At 49.4% G+C, this 14,386-nt stretch overlaps 1 protein-coding gene across 1 annotated transcript; it reads left to right on the plus strand.

Annotated features, from left to right (window-relative positions):
- The first annotated feature begins 7,345 nt into the window (after positions 1–7,345).
- Positions 7,346–13,835, plus strand: LOC149335678 (uncharacterized). The gene is made up of 3 exons (XM_089553858.1): positions 7,346–7,681; positions 11,984–12,170; positions 13,416–13,835. The coding sequence occupies exons 1-3, from the start codon at positions 7,416–7,418 to the stop codon at positions 13,662–13,664; spliced, it is 702 nt and encodes a 233-aa protein (XP_089409984.1). The 5' UTR covers positions 7,346–7,415; the 3' UTR covers positions 13,665–13,835.
- Positions 13,836–14,386: the final 551 nt, after the last annotated feature.

Genomic DNA, 14,386 nt, shown 5'->3' on the forward strand with positions numbered 1-14,386 from the left:
CCGGTTACAGATAAAAGCGTGGGAGGGAGGAATGAATTAAGAGCGCCTAGTGTTTTCTATCTTGAGTCCAGGATGCGGCACCGGCGGCCGGACAGGAGCCGGCTCTTGTCCAGGAAGCACGTCGGCCCTGGACTGATGGCAGCCATGGATCGCCGGTCCATTCGTGTCCACCGACAAAATAAGGCTCCGACTGATTTTCACTACCGCTTGTTCACCTCGCCCCCAGCTGCACATTGTACGATAAAAGCATGACTTCATCAAAATTTTAATACGATATATGGCACATGTATAATAAGCTAAAAACGAAAAAAAAATGTTACGGTTCATTTTAATCATTTCTATATTATTTGGTACCGTTAGGGAGAAGAATACTTCTAGACTGGATGAGTTTGAGCCAGTAATATCCAGCTGTGGATAAACTGCGGAGATTATTGCAGCGAGGACTATACGGGGGACTTTATTCGCGGCAGATGGCGCCGACCCTGTTGTCGGCGCAATACACAGAAAATTTTCGCATTCCCCTCCTGTCTGGTCAGAACGTTAGCCAGCTGAGGAATGGTGTCCACGAAGGCGTTTACTCCAAGGCTCGCAACCACCAAGATTTCCTAGACCAGGCTGTAACCCAAGACACATCCTTTGAGAGTGCTCGTTTTCCGGTCCTTTCTGCTCACACATCCACTGGCCTGTATGGGAAGGCGAGAATCTTCGGTCTCGTCATTGTACGACAGTGCCTTGGTTTACACCTAAACAACACCCTGCAGGCTGATCGACGTAAGATAACTTCCATTGGCCTCGTCTTCAAATGCCACAACCATGAACGTTGAGTTTCTGTTCGCCTGTTTGGCTACAGCAGTCGACCAAGCAGTAATAAAGGAGGGCCCCGAATGTACCCCCACTAGAACGCTACCGGTCGCTCGCAGCGTCGTTCGTTAGTGCGATGTATTATTGCGTTAGCAATACTACTGTAGGTTTCGCCTCGTCGCGTAGCCCCGGTCGGTAAGGACGGATAACCTTGAACAGCGTTGCTTCAGCCGCGCTCCGCCAGATGGCAGCGCCTTGGAGCCGCTGGTCACCCATGTTCGTGATATACGCTCGCAATCTTATTATGCTCTCCAGTCGCAGAAAACCAGTGCGTGATTGTGTAGAACCATATCCCACAATGCTGCAATGCAACACGACATGTCCCTTGACTGTTCCAGTGTTCTTACGCAGGCGCTGTTGTCGGACGCTACAAGCGCAGGCCTCCTGAGCGATGCTGGAGGAAGAGAGTGCTGAAGACGGCGACTACTGCGAAGAGATTCCGGAGGAGGACGTAAGGACCACTTTTTGCGGCTGACCGAAGGACAGCAAACCGAGCTAACCGTCCATCACAGTGGACGTTCGGCGAATTTCTATGCTCTGGATGCAGGTCATCTAGAGCGGCTAGTGCCAAAGCAAGGGACGTTACTAGCGGCTCTGCACATTAGCCCCTTCTTAAAGCTGCAACCGGTACAGTCCCCAGCTTTTCACTTCCCTAGTGTAGCCTGTAGTCATCATCATCAGCCTGACTACGCCCACTGCAGGGCAAAGGCCTCTCCCATGCCTCTCCAATTAACTCCGCCCTTTGCCAGTGGCGGCCACCCTATCCCAACAAACTTCCTAATCTGATCCTCCCACCTAAATTTCTGCCGCTCCCTGCTACGCTTGCCTCCTCTTGGAATCCACTCCGTTACTCTTAAGTACCAGACGTTATCTTGCCTTCGCATTGCATGCCCTGCCCGAGCCTATTTCTTCGTCTTGATTTTGACTAGGATGTCATTAGTCATTAACTCGTGTTTGATCCCTCACCCACTCCGCCCGCTTCCGATCTTCCAACGTTAGTCAGAGCAGCCGTCAGGCGTCCTATGTATATGGCATAATATGTGACTAAGGTGCCTTTTAATTACTTTGTACAGCCCTGCAAGTCCTCTGAAGAAAACTGATCGCCAAAAAAACGTACAGAAACGGATAAGGACGAATTCTTCGTCATTCTTCGTCGACTGAAAGAGCTTTCTTGAAAGCTGTACAGCTTCCGTGTTTAGCCGTATATAGCTGCGCTTGAGTGGGTGCTAATGAGTAATTGCTCCCTTACAGCTCATTTACTACAGCTTGGGAGATTCTCCTAAAACACGTTGACCTGACATACTACGCAACGAGATCTTTTACCTCTGAAAAGTTCCCGAAGCGGCCATTGATGTCATGGCGCTGTAAGCAAGGAACTCGCTGCATGCTCTCACGCAGGACGACAGCCAGGGAGAAGAGGGCCTTCCTCCCCCTACGCGCAACGTGCTCTTGAAGGCCCGGCCCCACGTATTCGCCGCCTTCGAGGTGATGACGCTCATCGGCGTCGCCGCGTACGCCTACTGGAACCCCCGGCCGCTGTCCGAGCCTCTGCGGCTCAGCTGCAGCAGCCTGGACTGCTACAATCTGCAGGCCGAGCTGCACGAGTCCATGGACTTGGGCGCCGAGCCGTGCGACGACTTCTACCAGTACGTGTGTGGACACTGGCCCGAGGGGCACTCGCGCTTCGAGGACCAGTTCCGGTACATCGAGGTGAGCCCTCGGAGTCAGCCCGACAGGGCGAACGTCCGAAAGACGCGGGATCGATCCTGGCGAGGCGGCTGAATTTCGATGAAGGCAAAATTCTAGATGTCCGTGCGCTGCGCGATGTCAGTGCACGTCGAAGAACCCCAGGTGGCCGAAATTTCCGGAGCCCTTCACTATGACGTCCTTCATAGCCTGAGTTGCTTTGGGACGTTAAACCGCAATAAACCAATTAACGTTTCGAGCAAACTCCATTGTATAAGGCGCGTAAGGTTATATGCGGAAGCAGTAGTTCTAGTTAGTGAGAAAATCCTGGAGCTGCAGATAGCGCGGTTTTTGGACCCGGTTGTTCTTCGAGTCACCCGCTGAGACCATGCAGTAGGCAACTGAATGATCGATTGAAAACGCGGTAAAACATTGAAGTTACTGCTTCATTCTTCTGTTCCTTCAAATTTTCTTAGTTGCCTCTATCAAGTCTATAATGATAGATTTTGTATTAAGCCAAGCGTTTCCAGGCAATCGCTTTGTTTCGTATTTGGGCTTCTCTCTGCATCATTTTGCAGCTGTAAACTTCAAGAACATTACAAGTGAGAGTAAGGAAGAATGTATGGCAAGAGCCGAACCTTATTATTCGACGTTTTCTCTAACTCCAGTTACACGGAAACCTACAAAACTTTACTCAATTTCTTTCTATTTTCGACAGACATATGAAACCCGTGTGACGTAATAGCTGGCTGGCACTTCAATTTTGTCTGCTTTTTTCGCCTAACGTGGTACGTGCGTGAGCTAAAACCTGGCTGCGAAATTATTACAGCAGTATCACTCGAGACACTGGTAGTTTTTCACGATAAGCCTCGGGAAGAAGTCCTCTTAATCCCGCTCAATAGGCAACGTTTAATGTGCACCATTGTGAAAATTCGTTTGGTGTTGATGAAGGTACAGTTATGACAATGTCTAAACTAGAAAGGACTGAGCCTGTGGTACCGGTATGTGGCCGGGGTATACCAGCTTTTTTAGGGAAGGTGATCAGTAATTTTTAAAAGTAGGGTTTTTGAGGTAAAGGGAATCTATTTGAGGCATAGTAATTGCAGTGCTGACGGACGTCAAAACACAGGCGAATCATGTCAACTAGTAATGTTTTAATTAAATTCTGATAGTTAACTTTTGAACTCTTGTCGAGAGGCGGCCGCTTGCAATTAGTGATTTGTAGCCGACCGTTAGTAATAACCACATTCATTTTTAGAATTTCGAAAATGCGAATCTGCTTGTTGCTACGCGGCAAGATATTCTGGGTCTTCTCGGCGCGTGAAATCGAAACCGCGTGGCCAATGCGGGCATACAGCCACACCCACATGCTTGCGTCACTCAAGGGGGCAGTCACGTGGCTTATTGTGTCCCTCCCGCCTCCTGCTGCCTTGCTTTCTAAGCGAAGCTGAGTCAGTGGCTGCCGCACTTGGCGAACGAGTTTCTTGGCCTGAATGGCCTGAATGGCCTGAATGCACGGATTGCGGCTACAGTGCTGAGCTGTTTGAATCATGCTATTTTTGTTTATCTGTGTATCAGTGTCATCCTGCCCATTCCAACATACCAAGAGCATGAACTGGCAGCACCGGCCTTCTTGCTAGGAAAGCACCGGCAGGTCAAGTACTTGTCGTTCCGGCAGTTGTAAAATCAAGTAACGCGCGTACTGTTCTTTTATTTTTTTTTTTCATTTTTGCCGGGCAGGTAATTTTGAGGCAAGAAATGCGCGCTCAACGTTTGTTTTCCTTGCGCTGTCACTTTTAACGCAGTAAACTATCTGCATATTTTTTCGATTTCACACGACGTTCCGTTTTTTCCGGGTCGAAAATTGATGGTTTGATAACACCTTTTGCTCGAAAGGTTTTTCTTGCGCCACCTGCCCTTCGTTGCCTTCGCTCTTCTTTCCCGTTAATTCTTTGTATTTTTTAATAGTTCTTCACTGGCTTTGAAATTTGTTAAAGCCTCCGCCAAGATTGCTCAATAACTATCGCGTTCACAACAATAGCATAAGTATATAAGGACATGAGCGCGGTTAATTGGTTTTACGTTATGATTAACAAGGCAGTGACTCGTTCGCATTCAACAAAAAGTGAGTCAGCAAACGACTCGTATAAAGTCCTCTGTGCTGATGTCTTTTACCAAGCGATCATTTGTAAAATAAAATGAAAAGAAAACACAAGACCTAACAGTACGCCGATATGAGTTCATGGATTCCGTTTCCAAGCTACGCAGGTCACCTTTACAAGGCTGAAGTGCAAATAATATGTTAGTGACATTTAGGCAGATGGTAATGACGTTCAAGCGGATTAACATTGAGCCTTTAAAAACGGTGTCCGACATATTCGACCGTGCAACCAAGAGGAATAAAAATCTATCTATAAAGATAAATTTATTACACTACAGAAAATTTTCGCGTGTGGAAGAAAAAAAATATGTGTGCCTCAGTCAGCAATTACGCTGTGTGTACTATCGCGAAAAAAAGAGACACGAACAACGCGACGCCTACGCTCTCCGCGGTTCGAATTTCTTTTCATGGCGTTTTTACCTGAGTGGTAATAAAAAGACCTTAGAGGTGTCCTGGAATGAATCACGGAAGAATCTAGCGTATTCCCGCTACCACCAAAGTAAAAGCGCGATGAAAATGAATACGAATAATAAACGCCTAGGCTCTGCTTTGTTCGCATTTCTTTCTATCACCCCTGTACAATACAAGAGCATTACATCACCTGCTCGAAAAGCTGTCCTTCAATGGCAATGCACAGCAAAAAGCCACCTTTCATCGCGCGGACAGAGCGCTCAATCATGTCCTGCGGAATGCTTGTCAAGGCCACAGTAATTCTATGCTTCAGGTCATCAAGGCTGGAGGGTTGCGTCGTATAAACCTTATTATTCACGTACCCCCGAGAAAAAAGTCAAGGGGAGATAAGTCTGGGGACCTCAGAGGTCAAGCAGTCAGTCGGAGGCCAAGCAGCAGCAAAAACGTCCATAGCACAAGAGAATGAGTGTGGTGGAGACCCGTCATGCTGAAACCGCATCACGTTAAGCGGAAGTTCGGCGGCGATGTTCATCGTTTAGGATGCGCTCGGTGTATCCAGCCGGTGAGGTCCCCGTTGATAAGTAGGGGCCTACGTACAATGCGTCCTTGAAATATCCCGCAGCATGCATTTGCGTACCACCGAACCTGATGTCTTTTTCCTCGTACCCAATGTGAGTTGGCGGCTGACCAATAATGGGCGTTGTGCAGATTTACCGTGGAATCTCTGAAGAAGTGCGCTTCATCGGTCCACATCACGTTGTCGAAAAATGCAGGGCTGTCCTCGTATTTTATTAGGCACCAGTTACAGAAATCGAGCCGGCGCTGAAAATCAGACCCTCCCAGTGCTTAGTGCAGGCATATTTTGTACGGATACATGTTGTCCTTTTTGAGAACTCTCCAAACGGAAGAGAAACTGCATCCCAATGCATCGCCGATTTCTCTCACGCTGGCCTGTGGGTTGACGTCCACATAGGCCAAGACGCCAGTTTCCAACTCCTCGCTCAAAACTGAGCCACTTCTTTAACGTTGAGGGTGCACCGACACTGTTCTCACAAAAAGACTGAAGACTCTTGTGAAAGTGCAGCCGGAGGGCACACGGCTACCAGGATGCCCATCTTCGTACAACCGTGCCGCTAAAGTGGCATTCTTCTACGCGCCCACGTACGCCGTAAAAATGACAACCATTGGAGTAGTCGAAAAGTGGTCTCCAACAGTTGCGGCCATGTCAGCGCTCAACTGACGCGAAGACAGTCTGCATGCTTACAAGATGACCACCCCAGGACATTTCCTAAGCTGTCTCCGCTGCTTTAATCCTTGTTTTATGTCTGAATACCTTGTGCCGCTTAATGCCGCGTAGCTTGCGCTGTCGGCGTTCCTAGGTTATCACTTTCGCTATTCATCAGCAAAGCATATGCTCGCCGCGGGTGCCGTCGGAGAACCTTAATCCTTTTCATCGGCGCAGCGCCAGCAGACGCGCGCATTGTCACGGTATTCCAGCCTGGGCGGGACAGTGCAGGCCACGTGACAAAGTGACGCGATTTGATTGGCGTCGCTTTTAGCCCTGCTGCCGGCGCGCGGTTTTCGAATGGTGCCAGAAACGGCCCAAAATAGTTGAGTCACAGCGGCAAGGATAATCGCGTTTTCGAAATTCTAAAAGCTGATATGGTTATTGCTAACGGCCGGCTACAAATCACTAATTGCAAGCGGGCGCCTATCAACAATAGTTAAAAAGTTAACTATCATAATTAAAAACTTTACGAGCTACTATGATTCACCTGTGTCCTGACGTCCGCCAACACTGATATTACTATGGCGCATAAAGCTTCTCTTTATCTCAAAAAAACATTTTTTTGAGGTAAAGAGAGGCTTTTTGCGGCATAGTAATATCAGTGTTGGCGGACGTCAGAACACAGGCGAATCATGAAAAACATATTGCCCCGCCGCGGTGGCTCAGTGGTTACGGCGTTCGGCTGCTGACCCGAAAGACTCGGGTTCGATCCCGGCCACGGCGGCCGAATTTCGATGCAGGCGAAATTCTAGAGGCCAGTTTGCTGTGCGACGTCAGTGCACGCTAAAGAACCCCAGGTGGTAGATATTTCCGGAGCCCTTCACTACGGCGTCCCTCATAGCCGGAGTTGCTTCGGGACGTTCAACCCCCCCAAAAAAAACAAAAAAAACTTCTCGCGCGTTCGCACCTGTTGTGTGCACCCGAGTACCCTGGGTGGCAGTGCCCCGTTCTGTTGCGCAGGCGAGGGTGTACTGGGCGGCGAACGACAAGCTCCGCGAGCGCCAGTCGATGTACCTGGACCCGAACAGGCAGCTGACGGCTTTCGACAAGGCGGCCCTAAGCTACGTGGCGTGCGCAGAGGTGATCTACCGGGGCATCGACGTGCCGTGGCTCATCGACAGCGCGCTCTTCATTGGGAAGGAAAAGCCGGGCCACTTCCTGGCCTCTTCCGGAAGCGACAACGCCTCGGCCGAGGTGCTCGCCAAGCTCATCTCGCTCGCCATGGACTACGACCTGGACGTGCTCTTTGAGATGGTGTTCGCACCGGAGGCGAGGTAATGCACCTGCCGAGGTGGTCACGCGCAGGGAGCAAACCACCTGCATTGTTTGATCACTCAAATATTCATTGCTGTCTATAGCCGACCATAATATGCGTGTCTGCAGATCTCTCCAATCGGCTACACTCTTTTCTTTTTCTTTATCGCAACAGCGTTAAAGACCACGTTACCCAGAAAATCCGGCATCGGCATGAACGAAAAATCGCGAGCATGACTCTGACAGGGGTGTCCAGAGAGAAGCCTATAGGCACCCTGCGCATCTAACTCCCGCGCGACGCGCGCGCCACTGGCGGCGGCGCGCGCGTCCCTGTCAGGAAGGCGGGAGCAGTCGGACAGCTCCCGCTGTGCTGCGCGCGCCGTCCCGAAGCAGTTTTGGGCGTCCTTACGGAGCAAAAAATGGCACATAACAACAGCAGGACACACTGCTGTGTTACAGGATGCAATAATGCGTATATAAATTCGCCTGGGACAAGGTTTTGTGGATTTCCGACGCGACATTGGGAGACTGCCCGCCCTTCGCGACGGGCAACACGCACGCGCGGTTTCTGGTCTAGCAGTGGTCAAACCCGTGCAGAAGCTTATTTGACTCATGCATGGCTGTAAACAATATGTGGTATTAAAAAGCCACGCATAACTCTCCCGCAGTCACGCCTGAGGAAGAAGCCCGAATTTTGCGCAGTAAAGAATCGTTTACCTTACTTCCAGTTATGCGCGGAATCCTTGCTCGCTTCCACTGCGCCTTGTCGTCCAGCGTCTTTTTCGACAGTAAAGGCATGCTTTCAGGGGAACGGCAACATGTTCCTGATAAATCTTTGCCTCTACATCTGAACGACTGGGTGATAATTTAGTACAATGCTAATGTCGAAAATTTAGGGTACTTGTACTGAATGTGTAGAGATTAAACAAAGCTTGCAATGAAATCCCGCTTTTTGAGCACAGGCTTTCTGCAAGAATCCTACATGAAATAGCTGGGATGCTCCTTTTTTGCACAATCCCAGTCAAAAAGTTTTATGTTTTCCGCAGGAGTTTCAGTCCGCACAGGCGCTTCGCCGCAGCTTGCATCCTTTTCAGCTTGGACATCTCATTGGACATCTCATATCATCAAAACACTGACACACGTGTTGCAACGACAAGGACCTGACAGTTGCTGGAAAAATTAGAAAAATATGAGCGGCAGATTACGCCATGGGTACATCATTTCAAGGCGTAGTTTGAACAGGGCATTTCACATCGAACACCGAAGGTGCAGCAGACGAGAATGTTATGAAGTCAAGTTTGCGCCGCTCGCTCAAAAACTGGACTTTTCTAATTACCTTCAATGTTATGCCGCCTGGCCGTCTTTAAAAGTTTAGGGTAAGTTTTTTTAAATGCAGGAACGCTCCAGGCTTGCGGTTGGCTCGTTTTGCAGTGCGTTTCACACCGCTCCAAAAACACGGCAACGGTAGCAGCGCATTTACATTTGCCTGCGATGCCTGCCTTGCAACTACAGCTTGCGGTAACAAGCTGTCTACTGGAATATAGCTACATAAAAAAAATGAGTGAGAGTTCAGCGGTAACAGGCACCAGATACAAATATTTCTTAGCGTTAATTTGGTCGTTTTCGGTGGCGCAGGGATGCTTGTCTGCGCAGTGCACCGCGCTGCTACTTCGCTCCCGTCTCAAGATACCGCCTCTTTCACGTTGTGTACATGGCCTGCTTCAAAAATCTTCGTTCCTTTCCTGACGTTCGCTCCTCGAAGGAATTTTTCAGCATCATGAATGAATAGGTCGAAATCCCGCCTGTATACGAAAAGCGGCAGCCGCTAGCAGACGCCATCCCTTCGAAGTCGCGGGGCGAGCCTTCCTGACAGGGACGAGGAACTGGCCGCGCGGGGGAGCTGAACGCAGCCTCGACGGTGGCGGTGCCTGGCGGGTGCAGGGTGCCTATAGGAGGCAGGCGGGCCACATAGGTCACGTGACATTGTGTCGTCATCAAAACCTGCCCACCGGATAGGGAGAAAACTGCCCACCGTGGCAGGTGGCAGTTAAATTAAGGATTTGTCGCTCGGGAAGAGCAACCGAGGTCGCACAAGGCCCACCGCTGGGAGCACCTGCCGTCGGAGGACATTGGCGCGTCGCTTAATTAACCGCTGCACCACTGCGCCAGGAGGGGGTGTGAGGACTCCCGGGGATCTATGAATGTACAGTAGTGAACGGCATTCTGTACATATGGGAATTAACCTATTACGCTTTCGCGTCATACCCTTCAGGCGGAGCTTAGCTGCCCCCAATTGTTTTATGGCTGCGATAGAAGTTTCCACAGCGCTTGTCTCAAGGTGGTAAAGAATATTTTTGGTTAAATGATTTCGTTATCAGCTCGGCCATTGCAGAAACGACTGCGTGGTGATTGCAGTAGTGACCGCTTTCCACATCCTCCCCCCCCCCCCCTCCCCGTATTGCTCGCTCGTGGGGGTTATTACGCTTTAACTGAGGGCTTTGCGCGTGCGTCGCTCACTAATCTATGCCGTTGCCAAATGTCCCACTGCGGTTTCTGAGCACAACTCTGCTTCGGCAGTTAAGCAGCAGAGAGGGCTACATAGGGGTGGGTGCGGTCGCATTTATAATTGTTTCGCTGAAGTGACAGCCCCGTTGACGTTGACACATATGGCTCATACCGGCGGGTATTGAATAGGACAACTCAGAAGGGCTGTCTGAGCCACCATTGTGAATGTGGTCGCCTTCCAGAGGGACGCCAGCACGAGAGCTTTCAATAACTATGAGACAAGGCTAGTCCAGGAGCCCACTAAGCCGCTCTAGAAACTAAGCGGCGAGCGCAAGAAGCCACGTGGGACTGAAACAACACAAAAAGTACGCAGTGACGCAACAGTGGCCGCCATTTTTTGGTGCATGTAGCACGGCTAAAAACCGCAGGCATATATATCTATTCGGCTTATCGCAACCTGCTCCGGTCCTCACTGCTGAAGCTACGCGCTGTACCCCAAAATGGCGTCCATGACGTCACGTGAATGCCTTGCATTTCGTTTATTCATTCAGCCCGCGAAACCAGCCGGCGGCAAGAAACTTTCTCAGTCATGCTCGGGATCGCAGAAGACAAAAAGGAAAATTGTCATTGTTTTACTGAGACAGCGACGCACTAAGGCCCACTAACGTTTTGGCATTGGTCGTGAGCATGCTAAACAAGAGATAAAACTGCTTGCCGATCTGTGGTTTCGTTTCAATGCGCACTCTCTCCTTTTGATGCCGTTCCTTACTGAGCGCGTACTGGGCTATAGTTAAGTCAGACGCATGTTAAGTCGACGCATGACAACTGCACAATGACTGTGGCAGTTACACGAGTGTACAGCTGTCCCTGTCGTAGACTATGTGCGATATATGAATTTCCTATATGTGGCTCACTGTATTTTAAGCGGCACTATATCGGAACATGTTTTTTTTTTATATATATGCAGCTATGGTTACGTATCGACTCTCTCGGTTTAACGCTGCCCACGTCGCCGCCGGCGTTGTAGTATGCGTCAACAGAATGCTCTTGTGTTCACCTGCTGCGCGGACATGTTCCCCAAGTAGTTGGCCTGAACAATGAGTGACTGTGCGGGTGGAAGTGCGCCCATTTGGTTGCTTTATTTCCTGTTGTTACGGTTCTGCGGCTCATGAGTCAGCAACCTGCCTTATGTAGGCTCGATATATAGTAGGTCGAGACCAAATGGAGAAGAAATGCGCGTACTTTCCGTTCACCTTTACCCTTTCCCTGTGTATTTCCTTTTTCTAATTATTCGAACTTGCAGGCGCTTCTAATCTCTTCAAGCGCCAGAGCTGCTTTTATGTTGTTTATTTTAGTTTCAAATTCAGCATTTTACCAGAAGGTGGTAGATTATTACTGCCATTTTTCGAACTCTTGGCATGGGTGGGAAGAATATTGAGACCCTTTTAACTTTTACAACTCTCGTGCTTGGTATGAAAGGAGGGGTCCAGTCGATTTTCGTGCGAGCTACTGCCAACTGTAAAACCACCAGTCGGACCTCTTTATAACGAAACGGTTTCTAGCGAAATGTTAGATACAACGAAGGAATGACGATTCCCCTTCGAAGCTCGGTCAACGCGGCCTATAATGAAGATACGCCTATAACGAAGTAATCGCTGGGCTCCTTCAACTTCGTTATAACGAGGTTCAACTCACAATTAATTGTGAGCTGCCACTAAACAGCGCGAGTCTAAACGAGGTTATGTGCATCGGAAGGGTTGTCGACTATATCGAAGGTTTGCGTTAATAACACGTGGCGGCGCCCTCCTTTGCGGCAGGTCGGACAACCGGAGCGTGCTGAACGTGGGCCACAGCCTGTCACTGATGCGCTGGAAGCGTCATCGAGAGCGTTACCTGACGCCCGAGTCGATGGCCCGATGCATGCGACGCTTCATCAGCGCCATGTCTTGCGACTGCGCCTTGGACCCGGGCCTCACCGCCGCACTGGTCGCCATGGATGTACAGGTTGTTCTGTGGTCTTCTGCTGCTAAGCCGTAATCCAAAAAACCTAACTTGGTTCGCCTTCCCAAGCGAAGAAGTGCACGTGGTATTGTGTAGCTTTTTTTCAGTTCTTTCTGGTCTAACCCTTATGATGTAAACCAATCAGCAGCAAGCAAAAGGTGGCTCGACACGTGACTACAACCTGTTCTTCCTTTAAAAGCAAAATAAATGCTCTGAAGATACAGTGTACAAGCTTGGGTGAGTTGGTGGCAATTCATTTTAACACAGCGCGAAAAGACACGGACTCAGGGAAGATGTTTTGATTTATGGGGTTTAACGTCCCAAAGCGACTCAGGCTATGAGTGACGCCGTAGTGGAGGGCTCCGGAAATTTCGACCACCTGGGGCTCTTTAACGTGCACTGACGTCGCACAGCACACGGGCCTCAAGAATTTCGGCTCCATCGAAAATCGGCCGGCGCGGTCGGAATCGAGCCCGTGTCTGTCAAGTCAGCAGCCGAGCGCCATAACCACTGAGCCAACGCGACGGCTGACTCAGGGAAGAGACGACAAACGAGCGCTACATGTGCTCGTCTATCGTCTCTTCCCTGAGTCCGTGTCTTTTCGCGTTCTTGTGCAATGAGGATTGCATAACATTGCAAGGCATTGCATACCATAAATATAACTAAGTTTATATTCGGACAGCTTCAGTAAACTTATAAAGCGAAATGAAAACCAACAGGAAATCATTACAGTCACAATAGATACAGTAAAGACACCCACTTTGCAGTTTAGGGTTATGAAACAAAATCACTCTCACTTCCGTATACGCCTTCGATTATAGCTGTCTATGTACCATTGGGACTGTATCAGTCGGCGATGAAATTTTATGGCTCAAGGGAATCTATTGCCAGTGAGCGCCGTGGCGAAAGGTTTCTTTCTTCTATTCAAGGTGGAAGACCCATTTCCAAACCATTTCACACTAAAAAAGCCGATTTCCAGGCAGGGGAAAACTTGTACCCATTGTATCACCAGTGGGTACCCGGCGGCACGGGGGATCGAACCCCGCACTTCCCGCCTACCGGCGGTTGCTCAAACAACTAGACCACCGCTGCGGTCACTGTATTAGTCTAATCACTCTGTGTGTACCATGTCACTCCATGCCAAAAAAATATATATAACCGCGCTGTCACATAATCGTTATTCAGTCTTCGCCCATGTCAGAGTGAGTCTCCACTCCTTCTTCTGATCCTCCTCGGACCACTACGCAGGTGACCACCAAGATGGCCGCCGCCGCGGCTATGTCCGCACAAAGTGGCGTCCACTTCCGGTTCCGAGACCTGCCTTCCACCCACGCTGCTGTCTGGCTCAGCGCAGTTCGCGACGACCTACTCGCCGCAATCGAAGACCGCAGCGATGAGGGCGAAGACGCTGAAGTAAGGGCCAACGTGTCGGGAATTCTCACACCGATGAGTGTCCACGGCATCAAAGGGTTGTTTGTAATAAGTCTGACTGGTTGATACAGTCTTGGGCTGTCAGCCGCCAACGACTGTAGAGTACCTCCACCTTCTTTGTCAAAATACTTCCAAGTTTGCTCTCAAAGATAGGAAACTGAGCTCTTGCTCATTGCACGCAATCAGTTTGTAATCAATGTAGTTGAAATAATTCATTAATTTAGTGCATTTGTTTTAAATAACGATACAGCAGAGGCATTTGCCGTGAGAGTTATAGGCACCTGCGATGAAGTTTACTGCGTCTAACCCAGCCCCGTAACACAGCCTTGAGAGAGGAGAAAGAATTTTTTATTAGGACTCGTAGTGGTTTTCCCCGCCACCTTTCTATGCTTATAGGCATGAGCTCAGCACTTTGTCGAAACCGCACGAGGCGTACGTCAGCTAACTAGGCAACACATGGAAAATACTTGACAATGAATGTTATCAGCTAAAGTCGCGCTTCTGATCATTTAGAATGTGATCTCGCGTTCATCGCTATCCAGGCGGCTGAAGGCAGCAATTTTTAGGGGCTCAGTGGAACAATTTAAGCTCTGCCTGATCACAGCAGGCTGCCTAAGGAATATCGAAATACTTCTGCTTTCCTATCTTCTTGATTTAAAAAAAAGGACGCGGTATCCGCATCGGTGTGCTTCTGTAATGTGTTATCATTTGATTAAGTCCTGTACAGAACTGTTATGCTTGTCAATTTGTTTCATGCGTGTACAACCGCACGTTTGACTCATCGGGGG

The sequence above is a fragment of the Amblyomma mixtum genome, chromosome 7, assembly GCF_055824585.1.
Source record: "Amblyomma mixtum isolate Tamu chromosome 7, ASM5582458v1, whole genome shotgun sequence".
Classification (NCBI taxonomy): domain Eukaryota; kingdom Metazoa; phylum Arthropoda; class Arachnida; order Ixodida; family Ixodidae; genus Amblyomma; species Amblyomma mixtum.

Bases quoted from the DNA above. Each gene is read 5' to 3' on its own strand.
- LOC149335678 (XM_089553858.1), top strand. From the start codon at position 7,416: ATGTACCTGGACCCGAACAGGCAGCTGACGGCTTTCGACAAGGCGGCC. The intron at 7,682-11,983 runs GTAATGCACCTG...CCTTTGCGGCAG, and splicing joins GTGTTCGCACCGGAGGCGAG to GTCGGACAACCGGAGCGTGC. The intron at 12,171-13,415 runs GTTGTTCTGTGG...ACCACTACGCAG, and splicing joins TGGTCGCCATGGATGTACAG to GTGACCACCAAGATGGCCGC.